Raw genomic sequence first — 26513 nt, 5'->3', positions numbered from 1 at the left:
GTACCGTATTCAGGATGCACTGATGGTCAGGGTGAGCTACATCCTGGGTTTGAGTGCACTCTGCCGACCGCTGCTCAAACCCTGGGATACTGATGTCTAGCACCTGCTTGAACCTGGAAATGTGATTAACCGAATTGCAAAACTGATTGCCTTTTTTTCTAGCTTCTGTACTTGCTTGCTTGCTAACTGGAAAATTCCAGTCCTGCTTAGGGCTTGCAGGACCCCATTACTATTGTTTTAATTTCTCTGATTGGCTTACTTGCATGACACACTAAGGAAAGCCCCTGAGTTGTGGTTTTCATCTTCAAGTTCCCAGGATACAGGCCAGAAAGTTGCTGTTCTTCCACAGAGCTTCAGTCTCTATGGGTGGGTGACATTCTCTGGCCAGGTAAATAAAGCTCCCATTGATTTGAATTCAGACTTAAGAGGGTTTTCTGAAGCAGCTCCCATAACACTACTTACTTGAGAAGGATGGAGGGGGACGAGTGAGTGGCTCCAATGCCAGGCAGGCTGAGCTTCATAGGCTTGTGGGTGATAAGAAAACTTGCCCAGGTAGTGTCCGATCATCTCCATCTGGATGAAGGTCTTGCCATTGTAAACACCAACCACGGAGCCCACCATCTTGGGCAAAATGATCATGTCCCGCAGGTGTGTCTTCACCGCCTCTGGTTTCTCCATGGTTTGCTCCTCCTTTTTGGCCTTGCGCAGGCGTTTTAGCAGGAGTGATCTTCTGATGCAGGCCTGGGTTCAGCCGCCGCCGCTGATGTGCGCTCTCCAGCAGCATCAGCTGCCCGGAGGACACGTCCAGCAGCTGGTGGAAGTCCACTCCGCGGCAGATGAACTTGCAGAACGTCTGCTTCTTCTTGCGCTCCACTTCCACCAGAGTGCTGCCTCTGCCTAAAAGAACCCCCCACCCCACCCCCGTGCCTGCGCAGTTATCCTATCTTCTTTGTTGTATGTTGATCATCTCATATGAAGTGGCACCCCCTCTCTCCACAGAAAAAGTCTTAACTGGGCTTCTCCGGGAATTCTCACCATGGCTGATTTGGGGACTGTCAGCCAAAGAGTCTCTGAGAAAAAGTTCAATATGGGTAAATTTCCTATTTTCCTGTTGCCCTGTTTAGCTTGGCCACTGGCCAGGAAGATACCAGCACCCCAGGTGCTGGACAACCCCTTAATAAATTTTCACAAGTTTATCCAGTATAGTAGTTTGTAGAAATGTGCTAAGGAGGCTTCTGGCCTTGAGCTGGGCTTCACAGAGATGTATACATTTTTTAAGATAAGAAGAAGATACCAACTGGGCTCCATGGTAACAGCTGGCAGGGGGAAGAAAGAAAGGGGAGAAGAAGCTCTCCCCTTCTCAGGTGTGGTCCTTGAAGGGTTAACTTGCCCACAACAGTGAAGGAAAAAGCTGCTTTTATGTGAACTTCTGCAGACTGTGAACTTCTGAGCCCCTCCCCTTACATGCTGGGTATAAACTTCTGAAACTCCCTGAACTCGGGGTTCAGGGGATTGACTGATTACAGCAAAGGCTGTGCCCTCTGAACCTGGCTGCAGCCAAATAAAACCGTTTCCTGCTGTCTTCGGAGCCTTGCCTCGTTTGTCACTACAACAATATATTTGTTATAGTAAATGAAAGCTGTCTAACATACCTACTAACTTTCCCAGGGACAGCCCCAGAGTGAAGTTTATCTCAAAACAACTTTGTAAGAGGAGCTGAACCATGGTATTTATTTTTGTCTCAGCCTCAGACCACTATCCGTGGCCTCTTTTTTAAAATATTTTTTTTTAGTTGTAAATAAACACAATACCTTTATTTTATTCATTTATTTTTATGTGGTGCTGAGGATTGAACCCAGTGCTTCACACTTGCTAGTCGAGTGCTCTATCACTGAGCCACAACCCCAGCCCCACGGCCTCTTTTGAACATTTTCGAACCACCTGTGTGCCCTGTATGTCTATTAGTGCCTGAGGCAGACCCTGGCCCTTCACTAGCTGCGCAGCATGCAGAATCATCACATTCCTGTGGAGTTCAGTTGCACCAAGGTGACTCTAGGGGTAGACCCTGCCCAACCTCTATGCGAGTGTCCTGGGGCTGTCCAGACTCACCTGGGCTGGGCTGTCTCTCTCTCTCCTCCTTTCCTTCCCCTACCCCAAATTTACCAACCTAGTTTTTGAAGTTTCTTTGGGAGATTGATTTTTTACTTCCAAGGTGGTATCCCAGCTTTTGGATGAGGAATCATGGTTTTCTAGTAGTTGGTTATGGATTAAGGAATTACCTCTCCTGAAAGGAATTCTCCCATAGTACCCTTCACTGGAGAACACCTTCATCCATCAATATGTTGGTTTCCTGGGCAAGACACTGGGGAAGATAATCAGGGTGGGATCACGTTTAGTCCAATAACATCCAGCTGTGCAGATACCAGGGTCATTTGCCAACAGCCAACCACTGGGACCAGTCTAGAGTTTGGTTAAAAGAAGCTCCATATATGTCCCCCTCCTAGAGATCCCAAAGTTGTGGCACCAAAAGTAGTCTGCAGGAGGCCAGCGGGTAAGAAGAATTGTTCCCTTCTTGAACCCATAAGCAAGTGGCTGTGGAGTGCAAGCATGAGTCAGGAATGACTGGAGATAGCAAAGACATCTGCTGTGGAGAACAGTCAGACAGTTGGCAAAGAAGGCAATGGCCCACGCAGGGGCACAGAGGAGAATGCCACTGAGTGCGTGGGACCAAAAAGAAGCCCGTAGGGATTTACAGACAGCAAAACTGCCAAAGCAAGCCTGTCCCAGCTATCAATGCAGCTTGAGAAAGACAGACCAGAGGCTACAAAGAGCACAGTGTATTCTGAGAACTACAAGAAGCTTGAGTGTCTGAAGTTTGGGTGTGTGGGGGGTGAGAACACCCAGGTGAGGCCCCTGAGGCTCAAAAGTGCACCAGGCTGTATAATGGAAGGCTTTTTGGTAGTTTAAGACACAGGGATGGCATGACCAGATAGATGTTCACTTGAAAATCTTTTAGAAATGGAGACAGTAGACATTGAGATGGATTGAGGTCCTAAACAAAACCTCCTTGGAGGCCAAACTGTAACAGGTAGAATTCTCGTCTTTGAAACCTCATAGTTGTGTCCTTTAGAGGAGAGAATCTAAATGCTATCTTGCCCATACACACTTACTCAATATCTACATTGGATGTAGTAAAGACTGATATAAATGATTTACTGCTATAGTGTCATTTGAGTAAATGCATGACCATATAGTACATTTTAATATGAAAATAGTTAATAAACTAAAGCAAAATACTTTTATTCATTTGAAGTCCACACATAGTTAACTGGGCATCAAAGGTGTAGCAAGTGACTGATTTTTAGGAACACTTTGCAAACATTGAAGCTAATATACTTAAAGATTCTTTTCTTAAAAACATGAATATAGAAGCCTTTTGTAGTAAAGATAAACTCCCACTTTTTCTAAAATGAATGATCAAAACTGAGATTGTGGACTACAGATGTATCAGTTTATGGTACAAAACTGTTTTCTTCCAAAATGGCTTTTGGTCTCTTGATTATGTGGGAGTGGATCTGAGCTCTTCTATTGATGCTTAAGTGCTCAGACAAGGTGGTTTGGGGCCAGAGAGAGGGGAGGTAAGGAAAAACACATGAACACATCTCAAACATTTTAGCAACTCCACTCTTCTGAGCTAATGAAACATTCTTCCATGACCCAAATGAATTTTACCTTAAATAAATAAATAATAAATAGATAGATAAATAAATAAATAAATAAAACTCCAGCTGGGTGCAGTGGTTCGTGCCTATTATCCCAGTGGCACACAAGGCTGAGGCAGGAGGATCCAGAGTTCAGCAACCACAAGATGCTAAGCAATTCAGTAAAACCCTCTCTCTAAATAAAATACAAAATAGGGCTGGAGATGTGGCTTAGTGGTTGAGTGCCGAGTTCAATCCCTGGTACCTGCCCCCAACAAAAATAAATAAAATAAAATAAAAACCCAGTCTTAATCTTCTCAATGTGAAGCTATATTTTTAGTGTTAAAGACATTACTCTTGTCATCACTGATGCTTCTTTGTGGTTTTCTTCTTTTCTTACATAGTAGTATAAGATTTCCACATCAAGATGTGGTTGTCTTGTAAGCTTTGGATCAGTTGACTGTCTCTTATGTCCCCAGAGAAGTGGTGGGATTGAGTGCTTTACCACAAACCTAGGATGGAAGCTGATTTGAGCTCAAAGCTTTGTCTTCTAAGAATAGCTATGTGAACTTGATTAAGCAGTGGCTAGGGTCTTTGAATCTTAATTCCTCATCAATAAAACATAGATAATAGAATCAAAAAGACAGAGGTATTGTGAGAATTAAACAGCCTGGTTATTATAAGGTACTTACAACCACACCTGTCACACGGAGTAAGCTTCTTGAAAGTATAAACCATACTTTTCATACAGCCAAAGAAAATCCCTAGCCAGTTTTAGGATCTCCTTAGTGTAGACTTAACATACAACCCTATATTTGAATAGCTTACTACAATCAAGTAACTGTCTATTCACTGCAAACTCTAAGGTCACATTTAGCAATACTGGAAATTTCCACAAAAATATCACTTACGTTCAATTCTATTTCTAGACTGTTAAATTCAAAGCAGTTTAGAGATCCAGAGAAATTTTTGTGTTATTGTTTTTGCTTTTTGCAGTGTTAGGGTTAGAAGCCAGGGCTTCATGCACACTAGGCAAGTGCTCTACTATTAAGCAACATCAAACCCCAGAAAAGAATTCTAAAGGGGAATTCTAGGTTCTTTGATCAAAACAACAAAAAGTTGGGTTACAAAACTGGGTTTGTGGCTCTGTGGTAGAGTGCTTGCCTGGCATGTGTGAGGCACTGGGTTCGAGTTCAGTTCTCAGCACTACATATAAATAAATAAAGGTCCATCAACAATGAATAAAACATTAAAAAACAAAACAAAACCAACTACCATGATCCTATTTCACCCAATTGGTGAAGAGCTGGTTAATTTCATTCTAAGTCAGGCTGCCTTTGGCTAAAGCTTTGGACAGAATAGATATAGAACAGTATCTCTTGAGAAAGAATCCCTAAGAAGGGTGCTTAAAAATGATCTGTTTTTAACTTTTCAAGTGTTCCCTTAAGCTCTGACCCAACATTGCCAAAGGCTGAGTGTTCTATTTCATGAGGCTGTCCATGATATATTTAAAATGATTATTAGAAAATTCTCTATGCTCAACTAAGCTTCATTTCTCTATGCATTTGCTCCTCAGGGTTTCACAGAATATATAGTCTGTAATGTTCCTTAAAGTACTTAGAATAATTAAGGCCAGTTACAAGTCAGCTTGTAAGATAGATCTTTCATAGAGTCAAATTTAGTTTTGAAAACCTCTTAAATTACTAACAAATCAAAGTCCTAATAAAGCCAATTTTACTTCCAGGATTAGAATAAATAACTGTTCTTTTGGCTAAGCTGCAGATGAGGTAGTTGGCTGGCATTTAAGAGCTGCGTTGGATGAGAAATGCCTTTATTTAACATGAATACACATTGTTGATTTATCTACAATAGGCTATGACTATCAAATGTTTTCCATTTAAAGACCCACTTATGGAGTATCTTTAACCTGTCAGGTACTGTCCTAGAGGGGGACATTTGCCATACATTCCTAACCAATTGTGTGAAAAAATAGGCAATTTATTAACAAAATGGTGAAGCCAGTTAACTGAGATGAAGTTAACAGTTAAAGATCAAGAAGAAAAAGGTATGGTAACGTGAGAGTGCTGTTCTTAGGGTGGGATGGTGGATCACAGAGTGATATAAAAGAACTCTTCTGCTATATCTTGAGAAACAAACACATAGAATCACCTCCCAGTCTTCTAATAATTACTTTATGAAGATATGACTCATCATCAAAGGGGCACTGGTTTGTAGTAAATTAAAAGGGCATTTACTTTTGGCATTAACCATAAAAAGAACTTCAAATAAAATAAAGCTATTGATTTAGAAGAGTTAACGATTTTTTGATAAAAATTTCAAAGATATCTTCAATTACTTGAATTGATCAATGACTCCTTTTAAAACAGGTACTGCTAAAAAAAAGACTTGGGTCTAGAAACACAAAAATTTTACTAATCCTATAGATATAGTAAAAAACATAATATGGATTTTCATAAAACAACAACAAAAACTACAGCAGCAATCATTGTGGGATCTCCCTAAGAGAGAACAATAGTGGACAATTACACCAAGGATTCCCACATTCCTTTTCGATGTGATACAGATGAATTTTGTAAATTAGAGATCAAAGGCAGCCTTGATGAGGAAATGAATTAACATTGGATGCTTGAAGAAAATGGATATTGAAGAAAAGGGAAAAAATCAGTTCCACATCTGCCTTAAGGCTGGATATGGGTAGGGAGAGTTTACAGCAGATAGTGTGTGTCCAATTCACAGTTTGTTTTCTTTTTAAAAGGTAGTGGCAGGGGCTGGAGTTGTAGCTCAGCGGTAGAGCACATGCCTCAAACATGTGAGGCATTGGATTCCTCAGCACCACATAAAAATAAATAAACAAAATAAAGATATGTCCATATACAACTTTAAAAAAAGGTAGTGGCAGACATCCTACCTGTCTTCATGTGGATTCCTCCATCAGTGCTGCTGAGTACATCATCAGTTTTGCTAAAAATCTGACAATTCGAAGTGCAGGATGGTTAACAATATGGAAAAGTAGACTCTGAAGATCTTACTGCCATTTACTGTGTGACCCTGAACAGCCATCAAACCTCATTTTTATCTGTGAATAAGCAACATGTGGGCGGTGACCTTAAGGGTAGGAAAAGGGAAATACAATCTTCAAAAAGCATTTTTTTGAACCATAAAACACAGTATATGTAAAATGGCTAAACAACTATTGAAATTAAGACAATTCAGAGAGAAATTTTAGTGTGAACCTTTTATTTTGACAAAAACAAACTTTACAGAGTTTACATTCTCAAACTCCCAAACTTTCACTTACTCAAAAAATGAGAGACAAGGCATCCTAGACTCCAACATTTTAGGTATGAATAAACTAGTACCAGATTTTTAACTATAAGCTAGTTGCATTTTACATACCACAAAAATAAATTGAGACAAACATTCACTAGTTTCAAGTGTACCCATAAGAAACACATGAACATACCTGTGTTTTTTTTACCACTCTCATGTCAATAAACATCTAAGTGTTTGACATATCTAAGTGTTTAACGGTAGGCATAATTCTATGAATATTAAATTCTCAAATTATTTGTTTTTTATAATCGTGATTAGGAAACTGAAAAACAGGAATGTAGAGTTCAGTAGCTGAAAATGCTACACTTACTGCACACAATCACATGTGAAAAAGAATGTTACCATAGTTCCCCCTTTTGGGAATGACTTTTTGAAAATTTAAAATATTATTTTACCAGAAAATTTATCTTTGGTGTGAAGAGCAAGTTAAATGATGTACTGATAATCTCTGAAGACCTAGCAAATTATAGATTTTGTGCATAGTTACTAATATATCTTTAAGAGATTAATGCTGACTGTTCAACAGTATCTTCAGAAGGTTCTGAAGTGTCTACTCCTATAGTTGCCATAGCTATACATGTCTATGAAATTTAAGATTCCTCAATGGGAAGTTGTAGCTTATTCTTATATAAGACACAGGTAATATGTAGAATCAGACTGTTTTGCACTCTCAAGGAACCTATTTTCAATTACAGAAAATTACATTGTTTTTTTCACCCATAAATGTGAATGAAAGCACTTCTCAAATGTACATGGTCCATTTCCCAATCCTAAAACAAAAGTGAGGGCACACAAATGGATAATCATTTATGTTTTATGTGAATATTTTTTATTCATCTTTAAACAAATCCAACTGCCATCTACAGACAGATGTGACAAATTTGTTACCAATTTCTATGTCTTGGGAAATTAAAGATCTAAGAACTTTAAATGTTGAGGCTATGTGCAATGCATTCCTGGATTCACTCTGCAAGCTATTTTCTCACTCCTCTGTCCTGTAGGGTGTATCAACTTAAGTTTCAATATCAGGAGAATAAAAAGACTAAGGGAAAAGGCCTTGATCAAATTTATCCCCTATGAAAATTTCTAAACTTATTAATGAAAAGACTTAATATGCTTGTGAGATAAATCTTGAAGTAATAATTATAAAGCCATTTACTCTCACACAAATGAGTGAAATGTAATTAATAATCATACTTAAACAAGTCTTTAATTTTAATGAATGGTATTTTTCACTTATATACAAAGGAATTCAATAGCTAGCAGCATTTAAATATGGAAATAGTTCCATCTCTACTCTTTTCCTTATATAAAGTGCCATTTTTAACTGGGCAGATTTAACACCCAGCTTTTCAGTAACTACAGTATAGCTCTTTGAATATATTCAAAGAAAGGTAAGAAAATTGACTTACTATTTTAAACAATTGCAAAATGTTGCACAAAGCATAGAAACTGTGAGTGTATTAGTAAAATAAAAGTCTCTTACCCAAGAATCATTAAGCAGTAAGTTGATTAAATAATTACTTCATAGAAGCATTGGTTCGCTAATATTTATGCCTTTTTTTTCTTCTTATTCCAATTGTCTAAACCAGAAATGGTTTCTGCTTAAGCACCATTAGGGTTATGTCAAACAAAAGAGAACCAATGGTTGTATGATTCCTCAGAACACAAATCCTAACAAACAGACTTTCAAAATAGGAAAACAAATTAAGTGTCAATCAGAATGAGAGGCAATATTTTATTCAAACACATATATGCTGCTGAGTGTTCTCTTTAAACAAGAAGGTGTAGTTATAAATAATGTACCGTAATACTTGAGTGCAGTGGAGTTAAGATAGGTGAAATCCAGAGTACAGATTAACTTAAAAGTGACTGTTGCTTAATTCTTTGTTCAGTGATTAAAACTGAAATTGCTTTAAAAAATAATAACTAACCTGCTACTTGCAATACGAATAGATTGCCAACAGGATTCCCATTTTACTTACATTATTCTCTACTCAGTACTTTTGCATCTCAACTCTGATCTTGCCTTCAGTAGTGCCTTTAGAAGCAATTACTAAAAGTACAGGGCAGCATGTAGTTTTGTTCACCAGTTTCATTACAATTTGCATTTTTGTTGTTCTTGAGAGAGTAACCACTTAGAAAAATAGATACATAAAAAGTGCAACATTGTATCCGTTAAAACAAAGGAATTCAGTTATCAATTCAGTCCCCCTAGATATATTTCTAATCCTCAGAAAAAGGGACCACAGGTCAGAGGGGTGGAATGGGAAGAGGCAGAGGTCAATGTATGATCAATCAATTAATAAAGAAATCTACTTCACCCAGAAAGCTAGCTGGAGGGGAATTCCTCTCTGCCCATCACAATCCCTCACAAAAGAATGCATCAATTTTTTTTTTTTTCTGGTCTCCTTTCCTTACTCCAGTATTCTAATATTCTATCCTGAAGACAAACAAACCTTAGCATTTCTAAAAGAAATTATTTTTACCCAAACACATTGGACTTCGGTCTTAATTTGAATGAGGATGAGTGGCCTTTAAGAGGTCGTTCCTCCTCCTCTTCCCCTTCCTCCAGCGGCTGCTCTGGGTCCCTGAAAGTGGGTGTGGTGTGGATGATCTGGGTTCTGAAGCGGATTTTGTTGAGTCTGGGTTTTATCCGCCCACTAGAGCTGCTAGAGGCTTTGCGACCGGGATCCTTTGCTTTGCCTCCAGCCCATCCCTCAGCCAAGTGGAGATGGTGATGATGGTGGTGATGATCCCCCGCATCCTCCAAGACATGAGAGAGTTTATAGGTGATAAGGTGCGACGGGAGCACCTTTGAAAGTCTCCAACGTCCACCCCCGCTACCAGCAGCGCTCTCCCCATCATCCTCATCCAGGGCTCCCACCAGGTTCTTAATCTCCTCCGCGATACTCTGACTCAGGTACTGAGAGGCCTTTTTCCCGCTGTAGTCCCTGATGTCCACGTCTGCGTCGTAGGCCCCCACAAGTAACTTGACTACCTCCACGTGTCCGTGCATAGCTGCCAAGTGCAGGGCGGTGTAGCCGGCGCTCGTCCTGGCGTTGATGTTCACCGGCAGCTGGTGTTTGTTAGCGAAGCTGACCAGCAGGGCCAGGAGCTCTTGCCGGCCGTGCTTGGCGGCCCAGTGCAGACAGGTGAAGCCGGTGATGAAGTCTCGCTTGGTCAGGAGGCCGGGCTCGCAGGTAAGCAGACCTTCTAGGCTGTCCCACTTGCCGTCCGAGGCCGAGAGCATCCAGGCGTGCTCCAGGGGGTCCAGGGTCACTGAGCCGCCGCCACTGCTCTCCTCCTCGGCGGACGACGAAGCCACCGACGCGCTATCCGAGTCGCCCCCGCCTCTGCCGCGACCTCCCCCAGAGGAGCTTCCAGGGCTGCTGCCCCCAGGACACACGCTCCTCTTCAGTTGCGGGGAGCTGCCCATCACCAGGTCCCGGAAGTTCTGGCGGGCAGATCTCGGGGTGGTGGGCCCTCCAAGGGAGCTGCTGGGGTCCGCCTCCTCGCAGCCGTGCGGAGGGGGATCCAGGTCCTCGCTGGGGCCCGGGACAGGCATCTGGGGTAGGGCCTGGACGCCGCGCCTGGAGTTCTTCCTCCGGGCGCCGCTGTTCGGAGGCTGCCCTGGAGCGGCGCTCGGGCGCTCGGGATCGCTCGGCTCCCGGCCCTGCTCGGGGGGCGCCTCGGGGTCCACCGCCTCGGAGCCCGCTGCCTTTGGGCGCGGGCCGCCTTCCCCGGACCCAGTCGGGGGGTCTGGGGCTTCAGTCTCCGCGGTCACCTCGATGTGAGGCGGGTCTCCGGGAGGCGCGGCCTCTGGTGGCGTGGACCCGGAGCAGAACCTCTTCTTGAGGTAAACATACTTGGCGCCATCGGCGGGATCTGTGCGGACTGTGGCCACGGCGTTGACCAGCTCCTTAAAACGGGCGCGGGCACGGGCGCGCTGCTCTGGCTCACCGCCCAGGACGCCCCTAAAGTGGTCCACCAGTTCGGCCTGCCGGGCTCGTCCCCCATGTTCCGAGAGGAAGGCTAACACGGCCTCGGGGCCCAGCTCTGCTGGCCCCTCCATCCGCCGCTGCTCTGGTTCTCCGTCGGCGGGCGGCTCAGCCCGGCCCCATCACAGCGCGGTCGGAGCTCCGGGAAGCCGGAGAGCTCCCGCGGCTCCCGGCTGCGGCGTTCGCAGTCAGGACTCAGACACCGCCTGGCCCCAGCCGCGCCCGGGCAGACACGCCCCCGGCAGCCCCGCCCAGCCTGTTGGCCCCTCCCTCAAGCCCGCCCATTTCCTGTCTCCGCGGAGGGCTGCAATCTCGGCTCCCGCCGGTCGCTGGCGGCCCCGCCCACTTCCGGTCTCTGTGTGCGGGTCCACAAACGCCGTTCCCGCCAGCTGCCTGAATCGTGGGGACGTTTCTCCTCACGTCTACTTCTCCCTGTCTCAACTTTCCTTCATTCACCCTCGCCCCCGCACCTACTTTTAAGTCCTCGAAAACGTTGAGAGGCACTCCTTTGAGGGGGCTTGCCGGGCGCGCGGGAAACGTTTGGCGTGGTCAATGGCGGGTCCCCGCGGCCCCAGGGGCTTGGCCACGCCCCACCCTGAGCCCAGCAGCCGAGGCCACCCCCGCCCGTGGGGCGGCCCCGGCCGCGCGCCGGCCCTGCCCATCCCGAGCCCCGCGGGTGGTTCCTCTCGGGTCACGCCCAACCCGGCCTGCCTGGCCTGCGTCTTCCCGGGCCAGGTCTGAAACCGCCGCTTGGCTGCCTCCAACCTGGATCGATGGAAGAGGCGCAGCGCCCGGTGAGTTCGCCACCCTCCACCCTCTGCCGAGGGCTCCGGGGACGCGCGCCCCTAGGGCACTTGCTCAGCCTCCGCCCTCCTGGCCGCCTGTGGTCGGGCTGGGATTGTGATCCGCGCTCCTCCCTGGGCGCGGCCGGTCCCCGGCGGAGATTCGGGTCTGCTCGCTGCCGACCCCTACCCGCTGAGGCGCCGGGCCAAGCTCCGGGGAGACGGGGAAAGATCTTTTTGCTTGACTTTTCAGTCTGTGCCCAAATGGGGAAATTAGATGTAGAACTGTTGGCTGGTCCATCACTTTCCTAACGGTTTCTGAGCGCGCAGTGCAGATTGACACAACCGGAGTGATCTGGTAGAGTGGTGCACACGTCCTGATGACTGGCTGGGTCGAGTCCGGCTTGCGCGGCTTTTCCCAAGCCGTCTGTGGTTTTCAGGTGGTGTCCATTAGGATTTGAACCTTTTCGTTTCCCGCCTTGGCACCCTTGCTTATTAAAAGAACACGGTCCAGCGTTTTAGATGACTTTGTACATTAGGTTTCAGGTTGCTTTGGCACATGTATCTTGTTTGCCAGTTAAGACACTGGTTCTCAAAGTGGTCACAGGTATTTTCATAGTAACACCGTGTGTGGTTTGCCGTTTGTAATTCCCATTCTCTTAGAAGCGTACTGAGAGTTTTCCAGAAGACAATGGGATATGTCTTTGCATATGTGTGGGTTTGTTTTATGGAGCTTGGACAAGAGTTCTGCTCTGATTCAACCCAGGTCTCTTTCTACTCTATCACGTATTTAGAAAAGTCTCAGATTTTCTCTTTGTTACCATTGCCCCTTGCTCACGTTGTTGAAGAAAATATCAAAGGATTGTGGTGAGTAAGGTGTGTTATAAACTGATTCGTTGAGTGATCTTCAGTATCAAATCATACTTGAACAGAAGAGAGCACCTCAGTTGATATTGGATTTCTTGTCGATTTCCAGCACTTAAGCTTGCTCTGAAGCTGTTTTCTAATTAAACTTTTTATTTTGAGATCATTGTAGATTCTCATCCAGTTGTAAGAAAGAATATAGTAATATCTCTCTACCCTTTATGCAGTTTTCTCGATATTTGGCAAAATGTAGTAGAACATGAATATTGACTGATACAGTGAAGATAGAGGCCCTTTCCCTCACCAAAAGGTCTCTCAGATTGCTCTTTTATAATCACACCCACTTAGTTCCCTGTCCCATCTCCTCTTTAATCCCTCTTAATCAGTAATTTGTTACTCATTTCCATAAATTTTCATCTCAAAATTTATGTGATTACTGAGTCAGTAATCTTTTGGGATTGGATTTTTTTCACTCAGCAAAGTTCTCTGGAGATTCATCCAAGTTGTTGCAAGCATTAGAAGTTATGAATGTATCACACTTTGTTTGAAGGCCATCTAGCTTGTTTTCAGTTTGGGGCTATTATGTATAAAGCCGCTGTAAACATCTCTGTAATTTATAATATAATGTCATGTAAACATTAGGTTTTTTTTTTTAATTTGTTCTTTTTCAATTTACATAACAGTAGAGTGTATTTTGACATACATACACAGAGTGTAATTTATTCTAATTAGGACCCCATTCTTGTGGTTGTATTTGATGTGGAGTTTCACTGGTGTATTCATATGTGAACATCAGGAGACTTATGTCCAATTCATTCTACCATCTTTCCTATTCCTACCCTCCTTCCTTCCCTTTATTTTCCTTTGTCTAATCCACTGAATTTCTACCCTCCCCCTTGGTTGTATGTTAGCATCTGCATATCAGCTATCAGAGAGAACAGTCTACCTTTATTTTTTGGGGATTGGCTTCAGTTCTCCCAGGCTCATTTATGCAGTTGCTGGGTTGTGTGGTAATTGCGTCTTTAGTTTAACAAGAAACTACCAAACTGTTTCCTAATATGTTTGAACCATTCTTACCAGCAGTGTATGAGAGATCTACTCTCTTCACATCCTTGTCAACATTTAGCGTTGTCCTCATTTTTAGCCATTCCAATAGGTATGTATGATGTTGTGGTTTTCAGGTGCATTTCTCTAATGTCTAATGATGTTGGACATAGATGGTATTTCCTTTTTTGTGTAATGTCTCTTCATCTCTTTTTTTGAATTTTCTAATTGAATCTTTTTTTTGGCTGTTGAAGGATTTTTTTTAAAAAAATGTATCATAGATACTAGTCCTTTTTCAGATATGTAGTTTGCAAATGCTCTCTCATTCTGTACTTTTGTGTCTTCATCCTCTTAATAGGATCTTTTGCAAAACAAGAATTTTAAAAATTTTATGAGGTTCATTTTATTAAGTTTTCCTTTTATGGATTTGTGCTTTTTTGGTGTCAGTTTAAGAACTTTTTGCCTAATCCTAGATCCTGAAGATTTTCTCTTTTTTTTTTTCCTTAAAAGTTTCATAGTTTACAATTTACATTTAATCCCATGACCCATTTTGAGTTAATTTTTCTATAAGATGTCAGACCTTAGTCAAGAGCTCATTTTTGGTTTAGGGGGATGCCTAATTGCTTTGGTTGAAAAAGTTCTTATTCCTCTATTGAATGGCTATACTTTTGTCAAAAGCCAGTTGAACGTATTTATGCTAGCCTATTTCTGGGTTCTGTCAACACATATACCACTGATTCTCATAACACTGTAAGTCTTGTAATTTACTTGTAAAGTTGTAAGTCTTGTAACCTTGTAAGTAAGGGTAGACCCATTCCTCCTACTTTTTTAGGAGGAATGTTTCCCTTTTTTTCAAAACTTTTTTAGCTAATTCTTTGCCTTTCTTTAATTTTTAGCTAATTTTTTGCCTTTCTTTAATTCTTGCCTTTCTTTGTAAGTTTTAGAATCATTTTGTGTATATCTAAAAAAAAAAAAAAAAGGTCTTTTTGGGATTTTGTTAAGAATTACATTATTTATTTTTAATAATTTTTTGAGAGAGAGTTTTTTTTTAATATTTATTCTTTAGTGTTCGGTGGACACAACATCTTTTTGTATGTGGTGCTGAGAATCGAACCCGGGCCGCACGCATGCCAGGCGATTGCCCTACCGCTTGAGCCACATCCCCAGCCCCAAGAATTACATTATTATATCTGTATATCAGTTTACTGAGGATTGATATCTTTACTATGTTGTCTTCTACCTTATAAACACAGTTTTTCTTGTCATTTCTTAATATTACTTTGATTTCTTTCATTATGCAGTTAGCATACAATCCTGCATGTTTTGTTGGAGTTACACCTTCATGCTTACGTATTCAATTTTTTAAGGAAATGTAGATGATAATTGCTTTTAAATTTTATCTTCATTGGTAACAGGAAATATAATTGTTTTTTGTATGTTTATCTTGTATCCTGTGACCTTGCTAAATTCATTTGCTCTAGGAGTTTGGATTCCTTGAGGTTTTCTATGTGGATAATCATGCCATTTGCAAATAGAGACAGTTTTATTTCTTCCTTTTTACCATTTCCTTCCAGCCTTATTGTGTTGGCTGGATTCTAGCCCTTTGTTACTACTTTTTTTTTTTTTTTTTTTTTTTTTAGCATTCAAATCAGTAACAGTGGTGAAAGCAGAACAGTCTCCTTGTTGTTGTTGTTTTTTTCCTTCTTTTTCGGGAGAAAGCATTCAGTCTTTTCATGATAGCTATGAAGTTTTTTGTAGATGCCCTTTACTGACTTCATGAGGGATAATGGTCTATAGGTGTATGTATTGTCAGTCAAGGTAATAGTAGCTTCATAAAATGGGTTGAAAAGTATTCTCTCCCTTGAAAGAGATTGTGTAGAATGGGTGTTAATTCTTTAAATGTTGGTTGTTAATTCTTTAAATGTTTGGTAGGATTCTTCAGTGAAACTGTCTGGGCCTGGAGATTTCTTTTTGGAGTGTTTTAATATTAGAAATTCAAGTTTCTTTAATAGTTATAAGGCTATTCACTATTATTAGGAAAGTTGTGGTAGTCTGTGGTTTTTAAAGAACAGAATCATTCCTTCCAGTTTTCAAATTTACATAAGTAGAGTTGAACATAGTATTGCCTTAGTATCCTTTGTTGGCATCAGGGTCTGTAGTGCTATTCCCTGTTTGAGTCCAAATGTTGGTAATTTATGTCTTTTGTCTTTATCAGTTCTGATACCAGTTTGTCAATTTTATTGATCTTTTCAAAGAACTGGCTCCTTGTTTTATTTATTTATTTTAATTTTTCTATCTTTAGTATAAGTAGTGATTTCTGACCTTTTCTTTTTTTCGAAGTATTTTTCTTTTCTTTCCTTGCTTGGGGTTTATTTTGCTTCTTTTCTAGGTTTTTGAGGTTCTTAGATTATTTATTTGAGACTTTTACTATTCTGATGTATTCATTTGGTGGTATGATCTAGCTTTAGCCTTTCTAGAAATAAGATAACAAATGTGCTTTCTTCTTAGGCTGCTACTAGAATTGAAATGGTCTAAGATGTAATACTGTGTACATTGTAGGTTAAATGAGGCATTTGTGAACCTACTCAGGACTATTCTGAAACTAAGATGGTTACTAAAATGAATTTTTGGAAAATACAACTTATTTGTATGATTATAGTTCATATTAGCTTTAAATGAATATAGACTTTTTGTAAAAATTCGGTACTGAGGTAAATTTTAAAGGAAGAGATGGCCATAGATTATTAGAGAGTAGCTGGCCAGGTATTTTAGGCAGGAAGACTGTTTCAGATTCTGCTCACACAGTCAACCTTAAAATAACATGAGAAGCTTTTCAGTTGTATTACAAATCTTAAAAATATGGCTTTAAAATTTTTTAACGTATGTTTAAAAATTGAGGACTTTAGTCATTATTTTCATCTTCTTTTAGTTTAATTTTACCTTTTTAGTAGTCCAATAATCTTTGCAAATGTTAACATATTCAGCCTATTTTTTTATGTATGAAATTGTCTTATTTCTTATTCAATTTTTTATGAAGTTGACTTTTATGGCTTTAACTGTCTGCTCTAGTAATTGAATGTGACCAGATGCTGATGCTAAAGTTCAGTGCGGCAAGTAACTTACTTGTGTTATCACATTTTATAATTTTCATTCCTATTGAGCACTGTTATCTCCCTCCTTCTCTCTTTCTTCCTCTTTCTCTCTCTGGATGAGAGTCGACTTTCTCAAATTTGGTTGAACAAAATCTCTCTTGTTTGGTTCTTGTTGTCATTGTACCTCCTTGCCCCAGGCCCTTACACATGGTGTTGCTGGTGACTTAGTGCTCCAGCATTTTGCATCTGTTGTCACCAGAAGTAGTTCATTCTAACAACTTTTTAGAACCATACATTTATACTGATGTCATGTTAGCTCTTCTCTGTTGTGACATAAGTCATTGAGATTTTTTCTAGGGACTCTCTGTTTGGTAGAAGATAGGCTTTTTCTTATATAGTAACAGAGATTCTATTGTATAGAAAATAATTATAATTTAGTTTCTGCATCACTCTGAGGCCCAAAAGAACCTAACACTACTTTATAATTTGAACAGTTGAAGAAAGTATTTTAATTTTGTTTTGTATTTGCATATTTCCTGTATATTATATTGTTTATAAAAATTACATATATCAAGAGGACTTTAGTCATTATTTTAATTATTTAGTTTATCAGATTTTTTTTAGCTACTTCTTTCCCATTTATTGATTAGTTTATCTTTTAATACAAAGATTCTGTTACTGTTATGGTTTGGATATAAGGTGCACCCCCCCCCCCCACCTCCAAGCTTATGTTTATGCAGGAATATTCAAAGGTGAAATGCTTAGATTATGAGGGCTATAAACTTATCCTTGCATGCTAATTTTGAATGACCAGGTGGTAACTGTAGGCAGGTGGGGTGTGGCTGGAAAAGATGGATCACTGGTGTGTGTGGGGGGTCTATCCTGAAGGATGCATCTTCTCTGTGGTCCCTTTCCTTACTCTCTCTTTAACTCTGCCATTACCTGATCAGGTTTCCTCCACTGGGACCTTGCTCCCTGGGGTGCTGTCTCACCTTGGGCCCAGAGAAATAGAATTGGCCAACTGTGGACTGAGATCTCAGAAACTGTGAACCCCAAATAATCTTTATGCTCTAAGTTGCCTTGTCCCATGTCCTGGTCATGGCAACTTAAAGGCCAAATAAAATATTACATTTCTATGAGTTAACTTTTTTTATTGAAGTGTAATGTACATAGACTAAAATCCACCTGTTTTAATATAAAGTTCAGTGAGGGTTTGTTTTTGGTTTTTGTTTGTTTGTTCTCTTTTGCTATGTCAGGGATCCAACTAGGGCTTGACACATGCCAGGTAAGTACTCTACCACCGAGCTACATCTCTAGCCCAGAATTTTGATGAGTGCATATGTTGATGTAACCATAGTTAGGCTACTAGTTTCATCACCCTAGAAGTCTCCTTTGTAGTCAGTCTCTCTTGCCACTGTTCTCTGACAGCCACTGACCAGTTTCTCTGCCTCTCATTGTGTCATGTGTAGGTATTATTGTAGCCTTTAAGCTGACCTCTTTGTTAAATGAAATGCTTTTAAGATTAGTTCATGTTCTTGCACATTCCTTTTTGTTGCTGAGTAGTATTCCATTCTGTGAATGTGCCTATACTACAGTTGAGCTCAATTTTTCCACTTAGTGTTTGGGGCTGTTTCCTATTTGGGGCAATTATAAATGAAGCTACTATATGTATTCACTTGTACATTTTTATGTGAATGTTTTCATTTTTCTTGAGTAAGTGTCTAGTTGTGGGACCCCTAAGTAGCAGCTAGTGTATGTTTAACTTAATAAGAAACTACCAAACTGTTTTTTAAAATGGTTATACCATTTTGCATTCCCACCAAATGAATGAGAGTTCTTGTTCCATTTCCTTGTCAGTACTTGATATTGTCAGGCTTTTTTTGTATGTATGGTGATATCTCATTGAGGTTTCAGCTTGTATTTTACAAGTGACTGAAGATGTTGAACATTTTGTCATTTGTTTATTTGACATCTTTGGTAACATGCCTATTCCAATCTTGGACTATTTTCTAATTATTATCAAGTTATGAGTTTTTTTTTTTAATACATATTTTATTAAGTCCTTTATGAGATAAGTGAATTACAAGTGTTTTATTGCCGCAGTCTGGCTGGGCACAAAATAACCGAGCCACCACACAAACTTGTAGATTCCAACAGCAACTCTTTATTCCCGACTCTCACCGGCTCTACACGCACATTCTGGGAAAATTCCCTCCACCGGGCTCTGCGTCCCAAATACTCTCAGAACCCCGCGAGAACTCAACTGGAACTCAAGGAGCGGGCGCCTGAGGCAGCAGGATACGCCCTATTCCCAGCAGGATCCACCCTAAACCCGGATCCACCCTAAACCCGGATCCACCCTGGTCCTTGAGCAGGGTCACCTTTCTCAAACATTCATGCAATGTCACTGCAAATGACCTGGGTCCAAGGCAAGCCCATTTCCACAATGGAGAGTCCTCCCTCTAAGTAACATTGGGTAGGCTGACAAGGATATTGCCATGCGTCATTCCTACTTGGCAATGGCTCTCAGCATCTCCCCCCTTCTGATTAATTAAACAACAAGCAATGTGGCTTAGGGACCGTGCCTGTTAGGTTGTCCAGTTCAACATATGGTCCTTACCTGTCATCGGATGATCTGACCTCTAGGCATCAGCCTCCTGTCTTAGGTTGGTACCACTGCAATTGGATCATACCCGTCACTGACTACCGGTCCAGCATATAGCCATACTTGTGGATACGCCTATGCACCAGTGGGGGGGGGGTGAGGTTCTTTGCCTCACCTCTGTTGGCCCCCAAATTTGGCCTTGGTGCCAGTGGGGGGGTGAGGTTCTTTGCCTCACCTCTGTTGGCCCCCAAATTTGGCCTTGGTGCCAGTGGGGGGGTGAGGTTCTTTGCCTCACCTCTGTTGGCCCCCAAATTTTAGACCATCACTAGCAGAAGGGAGGAGGATACAGAAATGCCACGACACCAAACCAATTGATGGCTCCTTTGGAAAAATTGTATCACCGGTGACACCATCAGCAAAGATACCCCAGCACTACCACAATTTGCTGCATCAACAGATAGTTCACAATGCATACAAGTGATACATAGTCCAGGCAGGTTCTGCAAGCAGTTCAAAGCGGAGGAATCTATCAATATGTCCATTTCCTCCCAAAGTAAATCGACTCCTTGATTGAGCATTACTTGTTGAGTTATTATTCATTGATGCATCAGTTTATACAGTTTACTATGAAAGCTATCAAAGAAGCTGTAGTTTGGTTTTATCTTTGTCTTCACCGGCACTGGGATGAAGATAGGAATTCTGGCAATGATGCTAAAAAGAAATTATGTAACATTACATTATCCTGAACAGAATTATTAAATATAATGAAAAGGAAAGGTGAAAGTAAACAAACAGATCTGTTAACTACCTTTAAAAACAATCCTTAACAGTGTTTACCTAATTTAAATTAAACCATTTAAATGACGTGAATAAAAAAAAAATTCGGATCCATTTTTTCATGAGCGCTCCTCATATACGAAATATGGACATACGCACATACAGACATACAACACAAAACACAGGAGTGCACACAAATGTACAACACATAAGACAATAGTAAAGGCCTTGTAGCTTTACCTAGGTGAAATCTCCATTGCAATGTTTAAAAACTCCACAGTCAAAAAATAAAACTGATCAGAAAAACATTAACCTAGGTCTGTGTGAGCTCAAAAAATAAAATAGAACTTTATGATGTGGGAAAAGGCAATAATAAAATAGATATTGAAAAATCTATTTTAATCTGGTTAATTAATATTTTAATCCTGGTTAATCACTGTCGCAGATGTAAGAATAGCCAAGCTGGAGCTCTGGATATCAGCTGTTATGGATTTGAGTCAAATCATCTTCTTTTTGGTCTGTAGAAATTGCTTTGGTTAGTCTCTCTGGAATCCAAATCGGCTGCTGTTCTCCCTGTGGAAACACACAAACAGAACCCCGACTCCAGACAATCACTGGGTCAGGACCTTTCCATTGTCCTGTTAGAATATCTTTCCAAAGTACCTTAGGCTTATGTACATTTTTTGGATACATATGCCTTTCTGCAGCACTAAACCCTGATGAATCCAAATTTAAAAAGTTTAGAGTAAAAAGGGTTATTTTAAGTTTATCTTTGGGGGATATATACTCCTTTCCAATTCCCTCTTTTTGCTTTAATAAGTACGTTTTAATAGTTTGATGAGCTCTTTCAATTATGCCTTGTCCCTGAGGTTTGTATGGAATTCCTGTTATGTGAGTAATGCCAAATGATGAGCAAAATTGTTTAAAAGAGGTAGAAGTATAACCAGGACCATTATCTGTTTTTAACTCTTTTGGAACGCCCACAGTGGCAAAATTTTGTAAGCAATGAGCTATAACATCTTTAGTTTTTTCTCTGGCATGAAGGGAGCCCATCAAAAATCCAGAAGAAGTATCAACTATAACATGCAAATATTTTAATTTTCCAAATTCTGGCAAGTGTGTGACGTCCATTTGCCAAATATGGTTAGGTATCAGTCCTCTAGGATTGACTCCAAGATTAACTTGTTGTAAAAAGGTCACACAATTTTGACATTGTTTTATTATATGTCTGGCTTGTTCCTTAGTTATTTTAAAACGCTTTTGTAAAGTATTAGCATTGACATGGAATATTTTATGAAAATTTGTAGCTTCTTCTAGTGTAGAGAAAATATGTATGTCATGTGTTGTTTTATCTGCTAAATCATTGCCCAAACTAAGGGCTCCAGGCAATCCTGTATGTGCCCTGATATGTCCTATGAAGAATGGATCTTTTCTGTCCCAGATTAGACTTTGTACAGTGGAAAACAAAGAGAAAACAGTAGAGGAAGGAGAAATCCTACCAGCATCTTCAAGGGATACTATAGCATTAACTATATACTGACTATTAGAAAATAAATTAAATACAGAATCTTTAAACATCACAAAAGCTTGTAATACTGCATTAAGCTCTACCTTTTGAGCTGATTGTTTGGGTACTAAAAATGTAAAAGTTTGATCAGGGGTAACTGCTGCTGTACCATTATTTGACCCATCAGTGAATATATTTGGAGCATTCATGATAGGGTTGTTTTTTTTTTTTTTTGTCATTTTTGGAAAAACTACAGGATGCTTAGACCAAAAAGACAACAAAGGATTAGATGGTAAGTGATTATCAAATGAAACATTAGATTTACACCATTGCACCTCTCTAGTCTTTCTAATTCCAGTGAATGGAAGCTCTACCTTTCTAGTTATTTTTCACATCCCATATTGAGCCTACAGCAAGTGCTATCATTTCTACCTTTGAAGTAGATCCAAATTTCAACTAACATCTTATTTCTCCCACTGCTAACATTGCTGACGTCATCTCTTTTTTCTAGACTAATGCAGTGGTCTCTTAACTGATCTTGTTTTTATATGCCATTTTTCTTTTTGAACTGAGAATTTAACCCAGGGGCACTTAACTACTGAGCCACATCCCCAACCTTTTTTTTTTTTTGTATTTTATTTAGAGACAGGGTCTCACTGACTTGCTTGGGGCCTCACAAGTTGCTGAGGCTTAGAACTAGCGATCCTCCTGCCTGAGGCTTCCAAGTTCCTGGGATTTACAGCCACCATGCCCAGCCCATTTTTCAGTTTACTCTCAACTGCAAATTGCTTTAATGAACCTTTAAAAACAAGGAGAGTTCATGTTCCTTTTATGCTAAAAACCTTTAAAAGCCAATTCCTTGAAATAAGTCATAAGAACCCTATCTCTGTATGATCTGGTACTCTTCCTATGTAACTGCTCTCTCCCCTTCCTTCTCCCTGTATTCTGGCTTTTATCCTTTGTGTGTGTGTGTGTGTGTGTGTGTGTGTTTTGTTTTTTTGTACTCCTTAGGCACACATCTGCTCCTAGACCTCTGCAGCTGTTCACTTCTCTACCTAGAATGCTCTCTCTCCAGATATCTTCCTCATCTACTCTGTTCCTTTGACCTCTTCAGATCTTTGATGAACTGTCACCTTTTTAGATGGGACTTATCAGACCACCTGGTTCAAAATAGCACCCATCCCCATGCTAAGCCACTGCCACATTTCCTCTTTCCCTTCTATTTCTTTATTGTGTTTATCATTATATAGATAGCATTGTATTCTTTACTTTGATTTTTGTTAGGTCTTTCCTAATTTGAATAGAAGCTCCTTAACAGCAGGAATTTTTTCCCCCTCTTTTGTTAAGTTATATATCCTCAGTGCCTAGGATAGTTCCTAGAGCTGACTTGTCACCCTCTTAAATCAACACAGCATCTCCCCACTTCCAGTGAGCAACAAATTAAACAGAGGGAGTACCCCTGCAGTGGGATCTCCTAAGAACCAATCTAGAAAGAACTTGTAGAGGGATCTTAACAGCTAAAAGTTGTTGAAACCTCCTCTTCCACACCAAGAACATGGGAAGTGTGGTGGAACGGGCCCACTGGGAAGTGCTCACCCAATTCAGCTCTCCACACAGCCTCTGCAGGAACCTGGGCAGTGCCAGAGTGGATGTCTGGTATTCGCAGAAGTGAGAGTGCAGATCCCAGCAGCAAGACAGTTTTGGATCCATGCAGAGGAAAGGGGACAGGGAAGCCAACATTACTGCTGCTGCTGCTGCTGCTGCTGCTCACTGACACTGGGGATGGGGGAGAGGAACTGCAGGCAATTGCCTGAGTCTTAAAAAGCCTAGAGGAACTGTTGCCTGATCTCTCCTGCAAAGCTACCTGGATATCCAGTGGCATAGAAGGATGGTTCCCAAATCATGTAAGCAGCTGGTGGAAAGCCATGATGAGAAGTTGCCTGAGTCCCCAGGAAGCTTAAAGGGGAAGATGCCCAGATCATTACCGTAGCCCAGGGGAAGTCAGCCAAGGAGGAAAGTTTTCTGTTTCCAACCAGAGAGCAGTGGCTTCCAATCTGACCTGGCCTTCAGCCTCATCCTCAGCCACAAATGCCAAGTGTTTACTGTTTGGATACTGGCTGGCCTGTGCCTTGGTTATAGTTACCAGAGGAAATCGGCACCTGCCCTTCACACCCTGGGGTAGTGGAAACTAGAACCTTGGTGAACCAGCTGAGTAGTAAGGGCAGTACCCCAGTGAATTGAATGGGCCACAAGGAATATTTTTGCACCACAGATCACCCACAGAGAACCCATAACCACAGGACCTGTGCTTTTAGAAGTTACTAGGCTCTATGCCACCATGCAAAGGATCCTGTAGAGGGAAGAGGGTACATAGTGATCCGTAGCAGTCACAGAGACAGTGCAGAGCCCTGCGTCTGCAACTCTTGCACACTACAGAAACAATCAGCAGACACAACACCACACTCTGAGAACAGTCACCTGCAGGACCCTGAGCTGACAAACCAGAACCAGCTGGTGGGCAGTCCATAGCAATTGGGAGTGGCTGCTATGCCCCAGCACTTCTGGAAGGATACAAAGACGAAGAATGATGGACATCTTCTAAACATCCCAAATTCTAATGAAATCCAAACCAAGATTCAAAAAGAGTTTTCTTCAGCTTGGCATAGTTTTCTATAAATAACTCTTAACATCAACTTTGATCATCTGTATTACTCTTTGATTAATAGTTGTTACCAAAATAGCCCACATTGTACCTTCAACCCATTTCAAAGTTTTTCTTCTAATGGTTTAAAGCATTAATTACATTCATTTGGTTTGTTTTCCTTGCATTATTTGTTAATACCTCAAATAACCCCCATTTTTTTCTTTTTACCTTACCTTATTATTATTTTCTATCTTTCTTTCTTTTGCTTTGTCTTTTCTTCTGCCTTTCAGCCCTCATATAATGTTATAGCAATTTTATTATATTTAATAACTAAATTTTCAACCCGTTCCAGAGCTTTACTACAAGTTTATACTGGGACTAGAAGAGCTGTGGATATCAATATCAACACGTTCTTTGCTATTGATAAGGTTGAATAGTATATGACTTGGCTCTGATGTGATTGTAGTAAATAGAGTTCAGTGACTTCTCTCAAAATGATGCTAATACTGGGATCACACATTAAAGTATCAATACCTGGATATTTACCTAACCCAGGGCTTTTTAAGAGAAGGAAGCTCACCAAGTGGTCCTTGCTTAAAAGCAGCAATAATAGCCATACCAGTTGATGGGTAAACATAGAAGCAATATGAAAAAGCAAGGGAACAAGCCACCCCAAATAACGCATAACAATTCAGCAACTGATTCCATTAACAATACAGTGGAGGAAAGGTCAGAGAATTTATGATGTTCATAGTTTAAATGTTCATTGAGCTAAAAGATGATGTATGGAGTGAAATTAGAAATCATGGGAAGTGAAAGATCACTTCAACAAAGAGGAAAGATTCTGAAAAAAAGACCCAAACAGAAATCCTGGAAATGAAAGACTCAATAAACCAAATTAAAAATTCAGTGGAAAGTAGCACGAATAGATTAGAACACTTTGAAGATTTGCAGGCCTCGAAGACAAAGTGTATAATATTGCATATAAAATTAACCATAAAGAAAAGATGTTAAGAGACCATGACCAGGATTTTCAACAAATCTGGGTTAACATCAAGAGACCAAATTTAAGAATATGAAGCAATGAAAAAAAAAAATTCAAAAACAAAAAAAAAAGCACCATAGGGAAGAATTACACTAGAATTAACATTCAATTAAAAGAGAATCAAGTCTAAATTAAATCAAATGGCAGAAAATAAAAATTACCTTTCTGTAACAATACTGAATGTAAAGGATCTAAACTCTTCAATCAAAAGACATAGTAGATAGGCAGATGGGATTCAAAACTAAGACTCAACAGTGTGTTGTTTGCAAGAAACTCACAGAGACATCCACAGACTGAAGGTGAAAGGATAGGAAAAGATATACTATGCAAATGTTACCCATAAACACAGGGATAGCTATTCTCAAATCAAACAGTGGGCCTCAATGCAAAATTAATCAGAAGAGACAAAGAAGGTCACTTCATACTGGGAAAGGTAATTATCCAACAACAAGATAAAATGATTGTAAATATTTATGCCTGAAACTGTGGTGCATCTGTGTACATAAAACAAACTCTTCTCAATAAAGAATCAAATAGACCACAATACAATAATACTGGTACCTTTCTCACCACTAGATAGGTCATCCAGATATAAATTAAGATTCCTAAGAACTAAAAGATACTATTAATCAAATGGACCAAACAGACATCTATAGACTATTTGATCCATTAATGAGTGAATTAACTTTCTTCTCAGAAGTGCATGCAACATTTTCTAAAAAATTTTAGGCCATAAAGCAAATCTTAATAAATATAAAAATTAGAAATAATTCCTTGCATCCTATCAGACCATAATGGAATGAAATTAGAAATCAGTCACAGATAGAATACAGCACACACTCCAACACCCAGAGATTCAATACATTTTTGAATGACAAATGGATAGCAGAGGAAATCAGAGAAGAAAGAAAAAAATTTATTAACAAATGAAAATAGTGATACAATGTATCAAAATCTCTGGGAGAGTATGAAGGCAGTTCTAAGAGAAAGTTTATAGTAATGAATTTATATGTTAAGAAGTAGAAAGATAACAAATAAATAATCTAACTGTACACCTTAAGGCCTTAGCAAAAGAACAAACCAACACAAAAATCAGT

At 40.4% G+C, this 26513-nt stretch overlaps 2 protein-coding genes and 1 pseudogene across 2 annotated transcripts in view; 1 reads left to right on the top strand and 2 right to left on the bottom strand.

The window, feature by feature from the left end:
• Positions 1–402: 402 nt before the first annotated feature.
• Positions 403–2331, bottom strand: LOC124076390 (small ribosomal subunit protein uS19-like; annotated as a pseudogene).
• Positions 2332–6942: 4611 nt separating this feature from the next.
• On the bottom strand, positions 6943–11290 carry Sowahc (sosondowah ankyrin repeat domain family member C). Its single transcript, XM_046420245.2, has one exon. The coding sequence runs from the start codon at positions 11128–11130 to the stop codon at positions 9541–9543; it is 1590 nt and encodes a 529-aa protein (XP_046276201.1). The 5' UTR covers positions 11131–11290; the 3' UTR covers positions 6943–9540.
• Positions 11291–11444: 154 nt separating this feature from the next.
• The window catches only part of Septin10 (septin 10), a 62771-nt gene continuing 47702 nt past the window's right edge, over positions 11445–26513 (top strand). Inside the window, exon 1 of the mRNA XM_046420246.2 lies at positions 11445–11850. Within this exon, the coding sequence (XP_046276202.1) occupies positions 11830–11850 (21 nt within the window). The 5' untranslated portion in view covers positions 11445–11829. The remainder of the gene's footprint in view (positions 11851–26513) is intronic.

Source organism: Marmota monax, unplaced genomic scaffold (assembly GCF_021218885.2).
Source record: "Marmota monax isolate L192 unplaced genomic scaffold, Marmota_monax_Labrador192_F-V1.1 WCK01_AAM20220418_F8-fsc00204, whole genome shotgun sequence".
NCBI classification, from domain to species: Eukaryota; Metazoa; Chordata; class Mammalia; order Rodentia; family Sciuridae; genus Marmota; species Marmota monax.
Note: the sequence above shows the minus strand (reverse complement) of the source record. Positions and strands in the feature narration are given on the sequence as shown.

Coding starts and splice junctions, on each gene's coding strand:
- Sowahc (XM_046420245.2), bottom strand. CDS start 11,130: ATGGAGGGGCCAGCAGAGCTGGGCCCCGAGGCCGTGTTAGCCTTCCTC.